Consider the following 17,203-nt stretch of genomic DNA (forward strand, 5'->3'; position numbering starts at 1 on the left):
TTGCTAACTAATTGAGCATGGACAGTAGTGTAGTTTCCTCAATGAGCATGCATAACTTGGTACCTTAGTATATTTGGGTAGATCAATTGTTGTTGTTTTAAGAAGCAAGAACAGCTCTTAACATTAGTATTTTAGTACCCTGCAATGTTCCTTAGTAGACTTATTCATTTGTAGCTTAATTGGACATGCCAATTTGATTTCCTTTATAGCTTACTGGACCAGCATGTGTTTATTAAGCATTTAAGTTTCAGTTTTGATGTATATACATATATATGCACATTGAGTATTATGAATTAGTTTAATCTGTTGGTTTCTTTAATGATAGATTAATGGATTTATTTAGAGCAGTGTACAGGATTGACTATACTTAATTCCTTGGGTATCTAAAGCAAGCTATTAATTCTGTATCTTTTGGAAATGAATAAGTTGATTAGATGTTAACAGCATTGTGAATTTAGTTTATATAGATATACATGAGTAGATCTTTTAGTTTCCATTTACTATTGATTTCGGGTTCTTTTCTTTTGCTGTTTTCAAGCATGAGCAGTTTTAGTTTTCATTGCTGTTTAGTATTTCCTGATGAGGCATGATATTCTGTTAATTCCATGCAGCAACGATTCCTTTATTTTCTAGATTCTATTGCATGCCTAGTAGTTGAATGGGTTTTTCTTTCACAGCATGCTTAAGTTGTTCTAGTTTCCTATTTGCTATTGGAATAACATGAGCAGTTCTATTTTTATAGCATGCAGATTTTTTTTATAAGTAAAGTATGCAGATTTTGATAGGCTTAATATGCAGATTTATGTTAAGCTTTGTATACAGATTTTCAGTACGTAGGGTGTGTTCTAGTACACACCAAGTGCTTGATAAAATGCTTAGCTCAATATAATGCTACAGTAGGCATTTTGATAGCTCAGTTAATGCAGTAGAAGCATTTAAAATAAATTATTTAGTCTTGCTTCAGATTATATGGGACTACGGTCCAATAGGTGGGCTCCCACAGTCGCCTCTAGGTTCAGATAACCTAGTTAAAGCAAGGTAAGAAAATTAGCTATGAAATCAGTATTTTATTTTCAGCAGTGGCACTGTACTGGATTAGATATCCATTGGGTTGGGCTCCCACAGTCGTCCCTAGGTTTAGATAACCTAGTAAACCCTACTAGACTCGGAACTTGCAATCCCGGGTTTAGTTAGGGATGCCGGGCCCATCAGCAGCATGATTATTATTTTAATCTATTATGTAAATAGTTTTCAAAACTTCACAAATTAGTTATGTGAATACAAGTTAGACTCAGTTTAGCATTAATTAGTTTAGCTTAGGTATCAATTCAGTTTCTTATTGATACACATGATAGTTCTATGATTAGCTTTACATGTTAGCTTCTCAGTTAGTTTCTTCGCTATTTATGAGCATGATTAGCTATACATGTTTAGTATTTCAGTTAGTATGATTCCTTATTGGTTTATGAGCATGATTAGCTATACATGTTTAGTATTTCAGTTAGTTGATTTCTTTGCTATTTATGAGCATGAGTAGCTTTACATGTTAGCATTCAGTTTTAGCATGTTTTTATTTGTATACATGCATATCGAGTTTTTGTGAGTAGATAGCGCTCACTAAGCTTTATGCTTATAGACTGCATTTCCTCCTACTGCAGATAAAGGAAAAGCTAAGGTATGAAAGGAAGGCGACAAGGTGGTGGTGATGAAGGTGTGTGATGGCTGGACTATAGAGAGATCATGAGTTTGCTAAGGAGTTGTTAAAACTTACCTGATTAGAGTTTCCTTTTCTTTTCTCCTTAATGCTATGATGAAGTTGAGATTGTAATTGAGTCTATTCCGCACTTTGTTATGTTTTATTGTTGGAGTATTATCTGTTTACTATTGCTAGAGTAGTTTCATTCTTCTTATTTAGTTATTATACTGCGTGGTTGAGTGATTATATGTTCCAGCCGCCTGTGGCTGAGTATATATTATTTGTATTGTTGATTTGGTCACCGGTACAGGGGATACTCTGACGAAATTTTTCGGTAAGGTTTCCATGTGATTTTTAATCATACCGGTTAAGTAGAGTTAGTTGTCAAGTAACGGTCATCCTTAGAGTGTAGTTGTAGTAAGAAGGGTGGTCGTTACAGTTGGTATCAGAGCAGTTCCCATTCTCCAGCATCACACATCAGCACTATCCTTGCCGTTTTCAAGTAAGAAAGTATTTAATTTTCTTTTATGCTTTCTTTATTATTTGCAGTATAGAGTATCTGCTTATATGTGCTTAGGAAAGAAGAAAATTCATGTTTTAATTTTCTATGTTTTGATACATATGCTTAGAAGGAATGAAGACAATTTTAGTTTTGTTTCGCTCTTATATTCATATATACATGAGTATGTTTAGAAAGGACAGAAAAGATATCAGGTATTATTCTTGGCATAACTAGATGTTAAGATAGAGGACAAAATAGTGGGGAGTCAGAAGCCCCAGTTAAGTAATTAGAACTAGAAGGACAATGATAACAAGAAAGACCCAAGCAGGAAGATGTTCAGGTAGTTTGTGAATATCCAGAGGTATTTCTAAAAGAGCTACCTGGACTATCTCCCAACAGAGAAGTAGAGTTTGAAATTGAGTTGTTTCCTGATACCAGTTCAATTTCAAAAGCTCCATACCGAATGTCTCCAGCAGAGTTACAAGAACAATTTTAGGAGCTACTTAACAAGGGTTCTATCCGCCTTAGTCATTCACCCCGGGGAGCTCCAGAGTTGTTCAGTAGGGAGAAAGACAGATCTATGCGGATGTGCATAGATTCTAGAGCGCTGAGCAAAGTAGCAGTTAAGAACAAGTACCCTCTTCCCCAGAATAAATGATCTATCTGATCAGCTAAGAAGGGACAACAGAGTTCCCTAAAACAGACCTGCGTTTTGGGGAACCATCAGTTGAAAGTGAAAGGAAGTGATACACCCAGAACGGTTTGCAGGACCAGAAATGGACACTACGAATTTGTAGTCATGCCATTTGGTGTGACTAATGCACCTATGGTCTCCAGAGACCTTATAACAAGCCTTTCAAGGACCACTAATGGATATGATTCGATTTGAATGATAGAGGACCGAGAAGTTAAGAGACAAAGGAACAAAGAGTACCATTAGTGAAAGTTATTTAGAACCAGGAGCACGAGGAAATTATTTAGGAGTGTAAGGACAGTATGAGACAGAGAGATCTAGAATTATTCTAAGTTCGAGGACGAACTTTTTATAAGGTGTGGGGAATTGTAACAACCCAAATTTCCTCATTTTGAGCCCCAAAAACAATTCAAAAATATTTAGAAATGCTATAGAAAAATTCTAGAGATTTTTAGAAATTTTAAGAGTATTTTTATGCTATTTTTGGAGTTCGTTTGGTATTTTTACCAAGAGGAAGAAGTTTAAAAAAATAATAATAAAAAATGTATATATATATATGTTAAAGCCGGGTTTTGAACCCAAGACCTCGAACCCGAACCAGGTTCTAACCGGATATAGCCGACCAGCTGAGCTACACGATTTTTGTTAACCTTATATGGAGCGAAATATATATAAGCAGTATTTAGGAATGTTTAAATAAATTGAAAATAAAAATGCGCGGATGAGGAATCGAAGCTGCAACCTGGGATTTGGTTAAAACTGGGTTAACCAAGTGTGCTAGCGGGCGTTTCTTATTAAAGAATGAGAAATATTCTAGTTAAGCAGTAGTTAATGATTAGGGAATAAATAGGAAGAAAAATGGTTGTAGCCAAGACTCGAACCCGTGAGCTACGCCTTAAGCAAAACGCAGCCAACCAACTATGCCAGCAGCTGTTGTTAATTAAGGAAAGAATGGATTATATTTAAGGTATAGTTAGTAGCCCAATATCCTAGTTATAAAGGGAGTTTTATTTTCTCCCGTGACCTAACTTCGCGATCCCTCTCCTCTTCTCCTCACACGCGACGCCGCACGCCTCTTCTGCTCGGGCGAAACAAAGCCGTGTTAGGGCTTCGACTCCGGTGCCGGAAAAAGGGCTCTTTCCGGCCGGTCTTCACCCAACCGTGATCCTCTTGTCGTGGAGAGCACGTGGATCCGAAGGAGAAGCTTCGGCCGAAACCCTAGACCTTCCTCTCCCTCGGTTGTAAGTCCAAGAATCTTCGGTGAGTTGCTTCTCACCTGCAGTAGGAGTAGTTCCGCGACATTGATCTTCTTTTCCTTTTGATTTCGGAATTCGATTTCATTCCTTATCATCCACAGCATGTCTTTTTGTTTCGGATTTATGTTAGTTCAGTTGAGCATGTTTAGTGCAGATTTAGTTTTGTTGAAATCTGAGATAAATGAATAAGTTGTTTAGATTTAACATGTGGTTTCGGTTTCTACTAGTTGAACATGAGCAGCCGATCCTTTAGTTTGCAACATTGATATCTTTAAATTCCTTTCTTTGCTACTGCATGAAAATGAACAGCCGGCCTTTAGCTTGCAGTGTTGATTTTCTTGATTTTTCTTCCTTGCTAACTAATTGAGCATGAACAGTAGTGTAGTTTCCTCAATGAGCATGCATAACTTGGTACCTTAGTATATTTGGGTAGATCTATTGTTGTTGTTTTAAGGAGCAAGAACAGTTCTTAACATTAATATTTTAGTACCCTGCAATGTTCCTTAGTAGACTTATTCATTTGTAGCTTAATTGGACATGCCAATTTGATTTCCTTTATAGCTTACTGGACCAGCATGTGTTTATTAAGCATTTAAGTTTCAGTTTTGATGTATATACATATATATGCACATTGAGTATTATGAATTAGTTTAATCTGTTGGTTTCCTTAATGATAGATTAATGGATTTATTTAGAGCAGTGTACAGGATTGACTGTACTTAATTCCTTGGGTATCTAAAGCAAGCTATTAATTCTGTATCTTTTGGAAATGAATAAGTTGATTAGATGTTAACAGCATTGTGAATTTAGTTATATAGATATACATGAGTAGATCTTTTAGTTTCCATTTACTATTGATTTCGGGTTCTTTTCTTTTGCTGTTTTCAAGCATGAGCAGGTTTAGTTCTCATTCTTAGTATTTCCTGATGAGGCATGATATTCTGTTAATTCCATGCAGCAACGATTCCTTTATTTTCTAGATTCTATTGCATGCCTAGTAGTTGAATGGGTTTTTCTTTCACAGCATGCTTAAGTTGTTCTAGTTTCCTATTTGCTATTGGAATAACATGAGCAGTTCTATTTTTATAGCATGCAGATTTTTTTTATAAGTAAAGTATGCAGATTTTGATAGGCTTAATATGCAGATTTATGTTAAGCTTTGTATACAGATTTTCAGTACGTAGGGTGTGTTCTAGTGCACACCAAGTGCTTGATAAAATGCTTAGCTCAATATAATGCTACAGTAGGCATTTTGATAGCTCAGTTAATGCAGTAGAAGCATTTAAAATAAATTATTTAGTCTTGCTTCAGCTTATATGGGACTACGGTCCAATGGGTGGGCTCCCACAGTCGCCTCTAGGTTCAGATAACCTAGTTCTAGGTTCATATAACCTAGTTAAAGCAAGGTAAGAAAATTAGCTATGAAATCAGTATTTTATTTTCAGCAGTGGGATTAGATATCCATTGGGTTGGGCTCCCACAGTCGTCCCTTGGTTTAGATAACCTAGTAAACCCTACTAGACTCGGAACTTGCAATCCCGGGTTTAGTTAGGGATGCGCGCACAGCAAGTACAGTTGCCGGGTCCATCAGCAGCATGATTATTATTTTAATCTATTATGTAAATAGTTTTCAAAACTTCACAAATTAGTTATGTGAATACAAGTTAGACTCAGTTTAGCATTAATTAGTTTAGCTTAGGTATCAATTCAGTTTCTTATTGATACACATGATAGTTCTATGATTAGCTTTACATGTTAGCTTCTCAGTTAGTTTCTTCGCTATTTATGAGCATAATTAGCTATACATGTTTAGTATTTCAGTTAGTATGATTCCTTATTGGTTTATGAGCATAATTAGCTATACATGTTTAGTATTTCAGTTAGTTGATTTCTTTGCTATTTATGAGCATGAGTAGCTTTACATGTTAGCATTCAGTTTTAGCATGTTTTTATTTGTATACATGCATATCAAGTTTTTGTGAGTAGATAGCGCTCACTAAGCTTTATGCTTATAGACTGCATTTCCTCCTACTGCAGATAAAGGAAAAGCTAAGGTATGAAAGGAAGGCGACAAGGTGGTGGTGATGAAGGTGTGTGATGGCTGGACTATAGAGAGATCATGAGTTTGCTAAGGAGTTGTTAAAACTTACCTGATTAGAGTTTCCTTTTCTTTTCTCCTTAATGCTATGATGAAGTTGAGATTGTAATTGAGTCTATTCCGCACTTTGTTATGTTTTATTGTTGGAGTATTATCAGTTTACTATTGCTAGAGTAGTTTCATTCTTCTTATTGAGTTATTATACTGCGTGGTTGAGTGATTATATGTTCCAGCCGCCTGTGGCTGAGTATATATTATTTGTATTGTTGATTTGGTCACCGGTACAGGGGAGACTCTGCCGAAATTTTTCGGTAGGGTTTGCATGTGATTTTTAATAATACCGGTTAAGTAGAGTTAGTAGTCAAGTAACAGTCATCCTTAGAGTGTAGTTGTAGTAAGAAGGGTGGTCGTTACACTCATAGACATCGCCTAAAAACCCGATGTCTATGAGCGAAAATTTGCGCTCATAGACATCGATTTTTGGAAAAACCGGTGTAAAATACTCAAAGACATCGGTTTTTGCTTAAAACCGTTGTTGTTCCACCGATGTCTATGAGGGTTTTTCTTGTAGTGCATCATCGTCATAAACTAGATCATCGACTATTTTGATCTTGTCATCCACGTCTTCCTTATTATAAAAAAATTTCTTTCACCACATCAAACCAGTTAGAAAATTCCTCGATCTGCAACATACTAGAAAACTCAAGAAGTTCACTTGAAAATTTTGATATCTATAAGATCTTGTGTTGCTAGATGTTGGGATAACTTTGTAACTTATCTATGTAGATCTTCAAGTATCTTGTCCTAGGTATTACGATCACGGTGTGAGACTTTGTTAGTAGGAACCTGTCTATCATGACCACGATCATAACCACGACAACTATCCATGGGATCTAGATGAGTTTTGATTGCTACTATGCTAGGGAAAATTTTCCCTATGATTTACTTGCATGTATTAGCTAGGGCCCGACAATACTAGCGACCTGGGGTGAGTGTTATTACTTTTTACTCCAATAGATGAGCTCTGATACCACCCCAGGGCATAGCCAAGCCGGTCACCACATGGTAGGTTTGTAGAATTGAGTAAGGGCCGATTCACGGTACCAATAGAATAGCTCTTATTAAAAGAGATAAAAGAGAATTATCAGAATTAACCGAGTCAAATCATCAAATCAAATTAAATTAGTATTTGATTATTCTAATAATTCTGGTATAATTATTAGAATAATTCTGTTATTTATTAATTGGTCAATTGACCAAGTACTTTTTGAACATATATTGTATTGTCCTTAGGGTAAATATCAATCAATAATAGATTTTATTGCTCTCATATTATTTCTTGCTCTCTCCCTATTCTTCTTTTTATATGGTATCAGAACCATCTCTTTTTATCTTCCCTCAACTTCTTGAGGTGGAGATCCAATAAACAGTGAACCCTTTTTAATTTGTTTTCCCTCAAGCCTCTTCTTCTTTCCTACGTATTTTAATTTTCTTATTCTTCTCTGTTTTATTCCACCACCAACTCCTTTGTTTCTCTTTCCTCTTTCTTAATCTCTATGTTTCTCTTTCATAAAAAAAAGGGGTTCATTAACGATTCTGTCTTTGTGGTTTTTCTCCACGACCGTCAACCACAAGGGAGAAGCTCTTTCTTGTGACGTCGTCCAACAACTGTTGCCGGACCAGTTATTTTTACTTTAGATGTCAAATACTCAATGACATCAAATAGGCCAAAAGCAAAGTTCAGACCGATGTCAGATTTGTCACATCGTTGGTTATACTAGAAATATATGTCCTAAAAGACTTGATTGGTCTCAGGTAAAATGGAAAATTTGTCTTGGAATTAGACATTTTGATATTCAATGTCTTAGCCCATTTGACTCAAATTTCATTGGTGGTTCTACAGCCTCAAGACAACTATCTATTTTATAAGTATATCCTAAAGTCCTCTCATCTGTGCCTACTTGTGGTAAAACCCTAGAGTTTTCATCTACTGATTGATATATTAACACTGGAGTAACTCATCATGTCACATCAGAATAGAATATCCTTACAAATGTAATGTCATATTATGGCTCAGATACGATTCAAGTAGGCGATGGTTCAGGTTTGCAAATTGTTAATCTTGGAAATACGTATGTTCATTTATCTAATTGAACTTTTCACATGCGCAATGTCTTTTATGTTCCATCTATCACTAAAAATTTACTTTTTACACGTCAGTTTTGTTTTAATAACAATGTCATTTTTTAGTTTCATCATAATCATTATCTTATAAAGGATAGAGGAACAAATGCTATTGTGTTTTATGGGAGAATCAAAAATGACCTCTACTATCTTCAGAGTTCTTCAATCAAAGCTTTTATTGGTGAACGTACAAATAAACCAGCTTGGCATGCTCAACTTGGTCATCCTTTCCTTCGTATTGTTCAGTCAATCATCAATAGGTATGGTTTACCTACTTCCATTACCTCCTCTCCATCTCATTCATGTAGGGCTAGCAGGGAATATAAAAGTCATAAACTACCTTTCTCTTCATCTGATCATGTTTCTAATTTTTCGCTTGAAATAATCCATTCTAATGTTTGGGGTCTTGTACCTATTTTGTCTAATCAAGGTTTCCAATATTATGTTACCTTCATTGATCATTTTAGTAAATATACTTGGCTCTATCCTATGAGAAGAAAATCTGATTTATTTGATATATTCTGTAATTTTCAAATTCAAGTTGAACAATATTTTAATCATAAAATACTCTCTTTTCATTCTGATTGGGGAGGCGAATATCAAGCTCTCTATCGTCATCTTGTCTCTTGTGCAATTGTTCATCGAGTTTCTTGTCCTCACACTCTAGAACAAAATGGCTCTGCTGAGAGAAAATATAGACATATAGTTGAAACTGCCTTAGCTCTTCTTCATCATGCATCAATTCCGCGTAAATTTTGGGATGAAGCTGTTAGCACTGTACTATATCTCATAAATCAACTTCCTACTCCATTGCTCAATCATAAGTGTCCTTGTGAAAAATTTTATAATCAAACCCCTGATTACACTTTCCTTCGAATTTTTGGTTGTGCATGTTATCCATGGTTACGCTCCTATTCTAAACAAAAACTTGACTCTCGTTCACTACAATGTGTTTTTCTTGGTTATAGCAATTTGCACCATGGTTATCGTTGCTTGCATATAGCAACAGGATGAATTTATATTTCATGACATGTTACTTTTGATGAGTCTCTATTCCCTTTTTTGGTAGCTTCTTTGATCTCTCCTCCAGATATAAGTGGCACTTTCTTGATGCCACCTAATATTGTCAGAAGTGATGGCATCCTAGGTCCTACTCTGAAACTCTCTAATAACTCTCCTATACCATCAGAATCACCTCAAGTTGTTGCTCTAATCTTGGAAGCCTCGCCAGTCGAAGATAATATTCTCTCTAGTTCTGGATCCTCGGATAATGCAAGTCCATCATCTACATCACCATGTCAGCCTACTTTCTCATCGCCATCAACAAGTGATTCAGATGATAATGCTCCTCGTCGCATGCTTCCCATTAGTGGAATTTATTGTTAGAGTGTATACTAAAAGCCTAGCTTTTTGTATAAAACATTCATTTAGAAATAAAGAATCACATTGATCAATTGTCTACATTTATGCTAAGTGTAGTTGTTCAATTAATTTATATTGTAGATAACATGGTGTGTGATGTCACACACAGAAGATAATGTTATCAATTCCTTATAAATCATAAACAGTAGCTCACAACTAAGATGGAAAGGAACAAACCATTGGAATAGTCGTAGTGTAATTAGGTATTAGTTTATCTTGACTGGTAAATTATACTAGTACACTCTGAGTGTATTAAGCAGGACCATTTAAGGTAAGTTCTTTTTATACTGACTTAATAAAAGAACATGACCTTAGTTATTATGGAAGTGTGTGCTCTTAATCCTAATATAATAACAAGCACATATATTTAGTATTTATTTCTTTGACTTATCAAAGGGTGAGATTTAGCTCGGTAAATTAATAGGTCCGATAAATTAGGAAATGATATTACTTATAATATGTGTTGTTGATTATAGAAGGAAACTGTGTCCTAGTAATCTAGGTTGATAATGTCCCCAAAAGGAGCTCATGAGGATTGTCATGTTAAACCCCGCAAGTGGACTTAGTCCGACACGACAATAAGGTTGAGTGGTACTACTCTTGGAGTAAGATATTAATTAAAGTGAGTTGTCAGTAACTCAATTAATTAGTGGACATCTGACATCTTAAACACAGGAAGATTAACACACTCATAATAAGAAGGAGCCCAAAATGTAATTTGGGATTGGTGCGGTAGTTCAATAATAATTCTTTAGTGAAATGAATTATTATTGATGAAATTAAGTTGAGTGTTCGGGGTGAACACGGGAAGCTTAATTTCATCGGGAGACCAAAACCAATTCCTTCTCTCGGTCCCTATTGTAGCCTCTTATTTATAAAGTATTATACCCGCCTATACCCACCTTTATACCCATCCTAAGGTGGTCGGCCAAGCAAGCTTGGAACCCAAGCTTGGGCCGGCCAAGCAAATAGGATGAGCCAAGTTGTGTGGTCGGCCCTAGCTTGAATCCAAGCTTGGTGTGGTCGGCCACATTAAATTAAAAAGGATTTTATTTTTTAATCTTTCTTATGTGGAAGTCATGGTTTTAAAATAGAGTTTAAAATTTAAATCTTTCCTTTTATAGTTTCTATAAAAGATTAAAAAAAGATTTGATATCTTTCCTTATTTGTAGATTCAAAGGAAGATTTTATTTTTTGATAAAACTTTCCTTTTATGAAACCATGTTCATGATTTTAAAAGAGAATTTTTAAATTTAAATCTTTCCTTTTATAGTTTCTACAAAAGATTAAGAAAAGATTTGATATCTTTCCTTATTTGTAGATTGAGAGAAAGATTTTAATTTTAAAGATAACTTTCCTTTTTGGAAATCATCCACATGTTTTAATAAGAGAGATTTTAATTTATAAAATATTCCTTTTATAACCAACCATGAAGGGAAAATTAATAGAGAAATTTTAATTTTAAAAATTTCTGGAAACAAATTAGAAAGTTTTAATTCTTGTGATTAAAACTTTCCTTGCTTGGAGAATTAGAGGTGGTCGACCACTTTAATAAGAGAAAAGGAAATTATTTTTTTAATTTTTCCTTTCCATGGCAAAGAAAATAAGGAAGTTTTTATTAAACTTTCCTTATTTGCCAAGACCAAGGATTATAAAAGAGAGAGAGGTGGTGCCTTCATGAGAGAGAACTCTATTCTATTTCTCTCCTCTCTTCCTTGGTGTGGTCGGTCCTCTTATTCTCTCTTTTCCATTTTCTTTCTTCTCCTTGGCCAAACCTCATCATCTCTTGGAGCTTGGAAGGTGGCCGGATCTTGCTAGGAGAAGAAGGAGGAAAAGGAGACTTTGTTTCTAGCATCCCTTGGAGCTTGGTGGTGGTGGTCGAGACTTGCTATCTCTTGGAGAAATTTGCTTGGCCGGAACTTGGAAGAAGGAAGAAGGAGGGCTTGGGTGGTTCTCATCTTGGTAGATCGTCATCCACAAGACGTTCGAGATAAGAAGAGGAATACGATAGAAGACCAAGAGGTTGTTGCTTACAAAGAAAGGTATAACTAGTAATTCTATTCCGCATCATACTAGTTTTCTTTGTATAGATTTGAAATACCAAACACAAGAGGCTAGAGATTCTAGGTTTCAAATATGTGTTTCTTTTCTTTTTCGATCTTGTAATTCTATTGTTCTTTTTTGTTAAACCTAGAGTTATATAAGGAAATTAAATATTGAATTTCGTTAAGAGACTTTGTCGAGGCAGTGGTGGATGTTCTCATACCCAAGAGGGTCAAGTGTCTCGCCATGTTTGACTTGGGAGTCGATTTCTGAAATAAATATTTAATTAAATTTGTAACATAGATGGATTTGGATCTATAATGTTAAGTATCGTTTGCGATCCAAGTCTAAACCTCTAAGAACAGATAAGTTAAATTTGGAATCAATAATGTTAAGTTCCGTTTGCAATTCCATATTTAATTTATAAAGAACACAATAGGTTGTTAGGAAAGGTTCAGGACTTATACAAAATTTTGTACAGGAGAACCGGTACGATATTCCTAGGACCAACCAACATTTATAAGTGTTGCCCACCAAATGCAACTCGATATCCCCTTCCACGAGCTCTAGTGGTCTCTTCAAATTTTATTGAACCAACTTGTTTTACACAAGCAAGCAAGGATCCAAACTGGCATAGTATAATGGCTACAGAATTTGATGCACTTCTTTGAAATGGAATATGGAGTCTAGTTCCGTGCACTCCCTTAATGAATGTTGTGGGCTCTCAATGGGTATTCCGTCTTAAGCATCGAGCTGATGGTTCTCTTGAATGACACAAAGCTCGACTTGTAGCTAAAGGATTTAGTTAATAACCAGGTATTGACTTTAATGACACTTTTAGCCCAGTCATCAAAATGATATCTGTCAGACTATTATTATCAATAGTTGTTAGTTCTAATTGGCCTGTACGATAATTGGACATTTCAAATGCATTTCTCCATGGTCATCTTGAGGAAACTGTATTTATGGAGCAACCACCTAGGTTCATTCATCCATAATTTCCATCTCATGTTTGCCAACTTAAGAAATCCTTATATGGTCTTCAACAAGCTCCTCGTGCATGGTTTCATCGACTATCTAATTGGTTACAAGCTCAAGGATTTTCTGGATCAAAGACTGACTCGTCTCTATTTCAAAAATATAATGATGGATCTATGATATTTTTTCTCATTTATGTGGACGACATTCACAAGGGTGTCACAATTTTATTAAGTCTTCTCAATCAAGAATTTCCTACTCGATATTTGGGTTTTGCTCATTTTTTTTCTTGGTATTGAGGTTATTCCATATGAGGATGGCTATCTTCTTTCTCGGAGAAAATACATTACTGGACTTCTTCAAAGAGCCAAAATGGATGGAGCACGTCCGGTCTCTACACCAATTGCTATAAACAACTCTCCAACTTCATCCTCTCCTGCTCTATTTGATCCACAGATTTATCGAAGTATTGTTGGAGTCTTACAATATGTCACTATCACACGCCCTAATATTACTTTTACGGTAAATCGTGCTTGTCAATTCATGCATGCTCTAACTGAACAAAATTGGGATAATGTAAAAAATAATACTACGATATCTCAAAGATACTATTCTACATTGTCTTCTTTTATATCGCTAATCGTCTCGAGATTTGCATGCATATAGTGATGCAAATTGGGCAAGTTCTCCTAAAGATAGATGGTCTACTAGCGGATATGCAATATTTTTTGGACGAAATCTTATCTCATGGAATTCGAAAAAGCAACCTATAATATCTTGTTCAAGCACTGAGGCAGAATATAAAGCTATAGAAAATACAACGTCAAAAATTATTTGGCTTCAATCACTTTTCTTTGAACTTCATCTTGCATCAAATATTGCACCAAAAATTTGGTGCGACAATATTGGACCAACATATCTCACAGCAAATCCAATCTTTCATGCTCGTACAAAACATGTGGAAATTGATTTTCATTTTGTTCATAAACGTGTGACAACTCAGCAGTTATTTGTCTCTTATATTTCTGCTAAAGATCAAATCACTTAAATCTTTACTAAGTCATTATCCAGACAACGTTTCAACAAGTTAGCAAGCAAACTCAACGTCAAAGATATCCAGTTAAGTTTGTCGGGAGTAAAAGAGATAAAAGAGAATCACCAGAATTGACCGGGTTAAATCATCAAATCAAATCAAATTAGTATTTGGATTATTCTAATAATTTTGTTATAATCATTAGAATAATTATAATTCTGTTATTTATTAATTGGTCAAATGACCAAGTATTTTTTGAACATTATATATTGTATTGTCCTTAGTACAAATATCAATCAACAATAGATTTTATTGTTCTTATATTATTTCTCGCTCTCTCCCTATTCTTCTTTTTACACTAATACCAATTGACCTCAAGGAGGATAGTGATTATCCTCTAAAACCTGTTGTTTTAGAAGAATACCAGAAAACATGAAAATAGACGACGACACTGCAAAAAAATATTATTAATACAAAAACTTCTCCGAAAATTAACCAAACAAATATTTAAATTCAAATCCTCTGCATCAAATGCGCTGTTAATACTCGAGGTTAATGTTCAAATCTATAACATGAATAGCTTGTGATGAAAATGTTGTTCTCGATGGAGTTTTCAAAATGGAGCTTTAAGTATTTGCCAAATTTGTTGAAGTTGATATAAGAAACAATAGAACAATAGAAAACTTTTCATTTATTTAATTCGATGATACGTTATAGATCCCTCTAGAGGGTACAATTTTATATGAATTCATTCTAGATTTGGATAGGTTCGAGGAGCAACAAAATGATTTGAGACTTAGTTTCTCCATACGCCTTGCCATATCCATCCCCATCCTGATAAAAGAACTGAGCCGTCCGAGGGATGTTAACTTGTATATTCATGAAGTACTCCTCTAATGGAGAATCCCAACTAAGAGATGCATTCAATTCTCTCCAATATTTCCTCATCAATTCTCTTATCTCCCTTCTCGCCACTTCCTCTGAGACACCTTTCTCGTGCATGTAGCATTGAACATATTTTGGCACGTCGCCTCTTTCTAGCTCGTCCTGTAGTAAGTAAAGTAAATGTTGTTTGATTCCAATGAGTTAGATTACTTCAACTAGATACAATTAACGAGTGTGTGTATATATAATTACCGTGGAAGTGCCCATATCATCGTAAAGACGAAAAAGTATGCTGGAAGAGCGTGTGATCTCATAGTAACTGGGAAAAATTTTCAAGGCCTCTCCAGTTAAATCTTTGGCCACGCAGTAAGCATGAGACAGAATGATTGGACCAGCTATTGATACCAATCCATTCTCCATGTACTCCTTGAGCTTGGGGGTTTGGCCATGGTGGAACCATTTTGCTTCCTCAAAGTATGATTTGCTTTGATCTCCCCACTGAAAATTTAATACCCACAGCAACTCATTCAAGAACAAAGAAGAAGAAGAAGAAAATGAAGAAAATTGAATTAGTGTTTATAATTTACTGCTTTCTTTAAGTCAGGCACAATGTCCAAGCCCTTCTCCTTCATCACCCGATAGCCTTCTTCGTGCACCAAGTTGAAGATTGCAAAGAAACATAATTTCATGTATTCTGGAAGCTTGTCCATGGCAGTTAAGTCCCATCTGCAACAAAACTCACTCGATCTTAGATAGTTGAGATAAACATGACTTGATATCGATGATGGTGAATGCCTGTCACCTGTCGATGGCATCAGTGAAGAGTTGGAGTTCATCCAAGGTTCCATAGACATCGTAAATATCATCAATCAATGTAATCAAGCAGATGGACTTTGCTTGGATCATTCTGCATCTCCAACTTTCTGGTTCATAAGTGAAACCAAGTGCCCACAGATAGTTTTCAAGTAATCGGTCTCTGAAAAATGGCAGCTTCTCTGCAAGCCCGAGCCCCGACCACCATCTGCATTTGAAATTGTTATTTATAAAAAACTTCGAAAGTATATATGCTTGGTTGCAATTGATATACCTGGAAAGCTCTCTGAGTTCACTCTTGTACATGTCCTGAACCAGATTGTAGTCGAGCCTAGCAAACTCCAGCAGGAGAGGGTTGATGGTGTCGTCGCCACGGCATGCTTCAATGAACCACCTGTGCTGCGCTCTCTCCAACCTCCAATTCAGTGGAAGCTGCAGCGCATGGGCCACCTGTTCTCTGAGACCGCCAGCCTCAGGAACAGATCCCTCCTCCATGAATCCTTTCAGCTGCTCTGTTGCAAAATCCATGGCTTCCTTTAGCAAAGTCTCTCCTTCCTTCTCGAGGTAGGAAGCTTCGTACAGACTCAGAAGCCCTCTGATCTGGTTCTCACAGCGAGCTTCGAAGTTTCCCTTCTCGTCTCTAAATGTCTCGAACAAACCTAAGTAATTTTGCAAACAGCAACAGTCAGAATTGTGAAGCAATTGATTAATTAGTGATCATTGATTAATTACCTTGTGAAACAGAGAAGCCATTTGCTCGGAGGAGCCTGAAGAGCAGCGATGTGGCATGGAGATCGTCCTTGAGCTGCGAGCTCACATGGTCTAAAGAAGCATGAAGATGACTTAAAACGTCAGCAATCTCGTCTTTGAAGTGATACGCCACGCCGAGCTGTTGCAGTTGGTCGATCAGTTGAAGCTGCTCTGCTACTTGCTGCTTCTCGCGTATCAGATTCCTGGTCTGCTCCTTCAGTACGTTTATTCTCTCACGATTCTCTTCTTGTTGCGCCTACGTACAGAAAACAAATTAAAACAAAGGTTACACATAAAAATTTCGACGATCGACCAACAACCACACTCACATACCGTGGAGGTGCTCGTGAAGGATTGCACATGCTCGTCCCTCCATATGTTTGGATGATAATTCGCCGACCGCCGCAAGGGAGCTACATGACTAGTGCCACTGCATGATCGGACCTGGAGAGTTCGTCGGAACATCTGTAGGCCTCGATGCTCGACAGCAGCAACGATCATTGAGCGACGAGGGAGGACGGATATCATGGGAGCAGAGACAGTAGTGCTGGTATAGTAGATAGACATTGTTTGATTATTAGCTATTTCCAAACTTGTTTGCAATCAAAAATAATTTGGTGAAAGGAGAAGAACAAGTGCAGCATATATATATAGCAGCGCACAATTGTGCCTCACGTCGAGTACAAAAATTCATTAAAAATATAAATTGTTTAACATGTCGAAGTTAATTAATAATGCCGGTTTAAGAGATCAAATGAACAATTGATGACGCAAAAGTACAAACATATAGTTTGTATTCCGTTGAAGAATTCGAAAAATCATCATAATAATGATTAATAATATTAATTA

The 17,203-nt window shown here is 36.1% G+C and overlaps 1 protein-coding gene across 1 annotated transcript; it reads right to left on the reverse strand.

The window, feature by feature from the left end:
* Window positions 1-14,597: 14,597 nt before the first annotated feature.
* LOC121970600 (terpene synthase 10-like) lies at window positions 14,598-16,951 on the reverse strand. The gene is made up of 7 exons (XM_042521402.1): window positions 16,688-16,951; window positions 16,337-16,610; window positions 15,879-16,263; window positions 15,594-15,812; window positions 15,379-15,517; window positions 15,044-15,289; window positions 14,598-14,953 (listed from the first exon to the last, which is right to left on the reverse strand). Exons 1-7 carry the CDS (start codon window positions 16,919-16,921, stop codon window positions 14,660-14,662), a joined length of 1,791 nt encoding a protein of 596 aa, XP_042377336.1. The 5' UTR covers window positions 16,922-16,951; the 3' UTR covers window positions 14,598-14,659.
* Window positions 16,952-17,203: the final 252 nt, after the last annotated feature.

This window comes from Zingiber officinale, chromosome 4A (genome assembly GCF_018446385.1).
Source record: "Zingiber officinale cultivar Zhangliang chromosome 4A, Zo_v1.1, whole genome shotgun sequence".
NCBI lineage: Eukaryota > Viridiplantae > Streptophyta > Magnoliopsida > Zingiberales > Zingiberaceae > Zingiber > Zingiber officinale.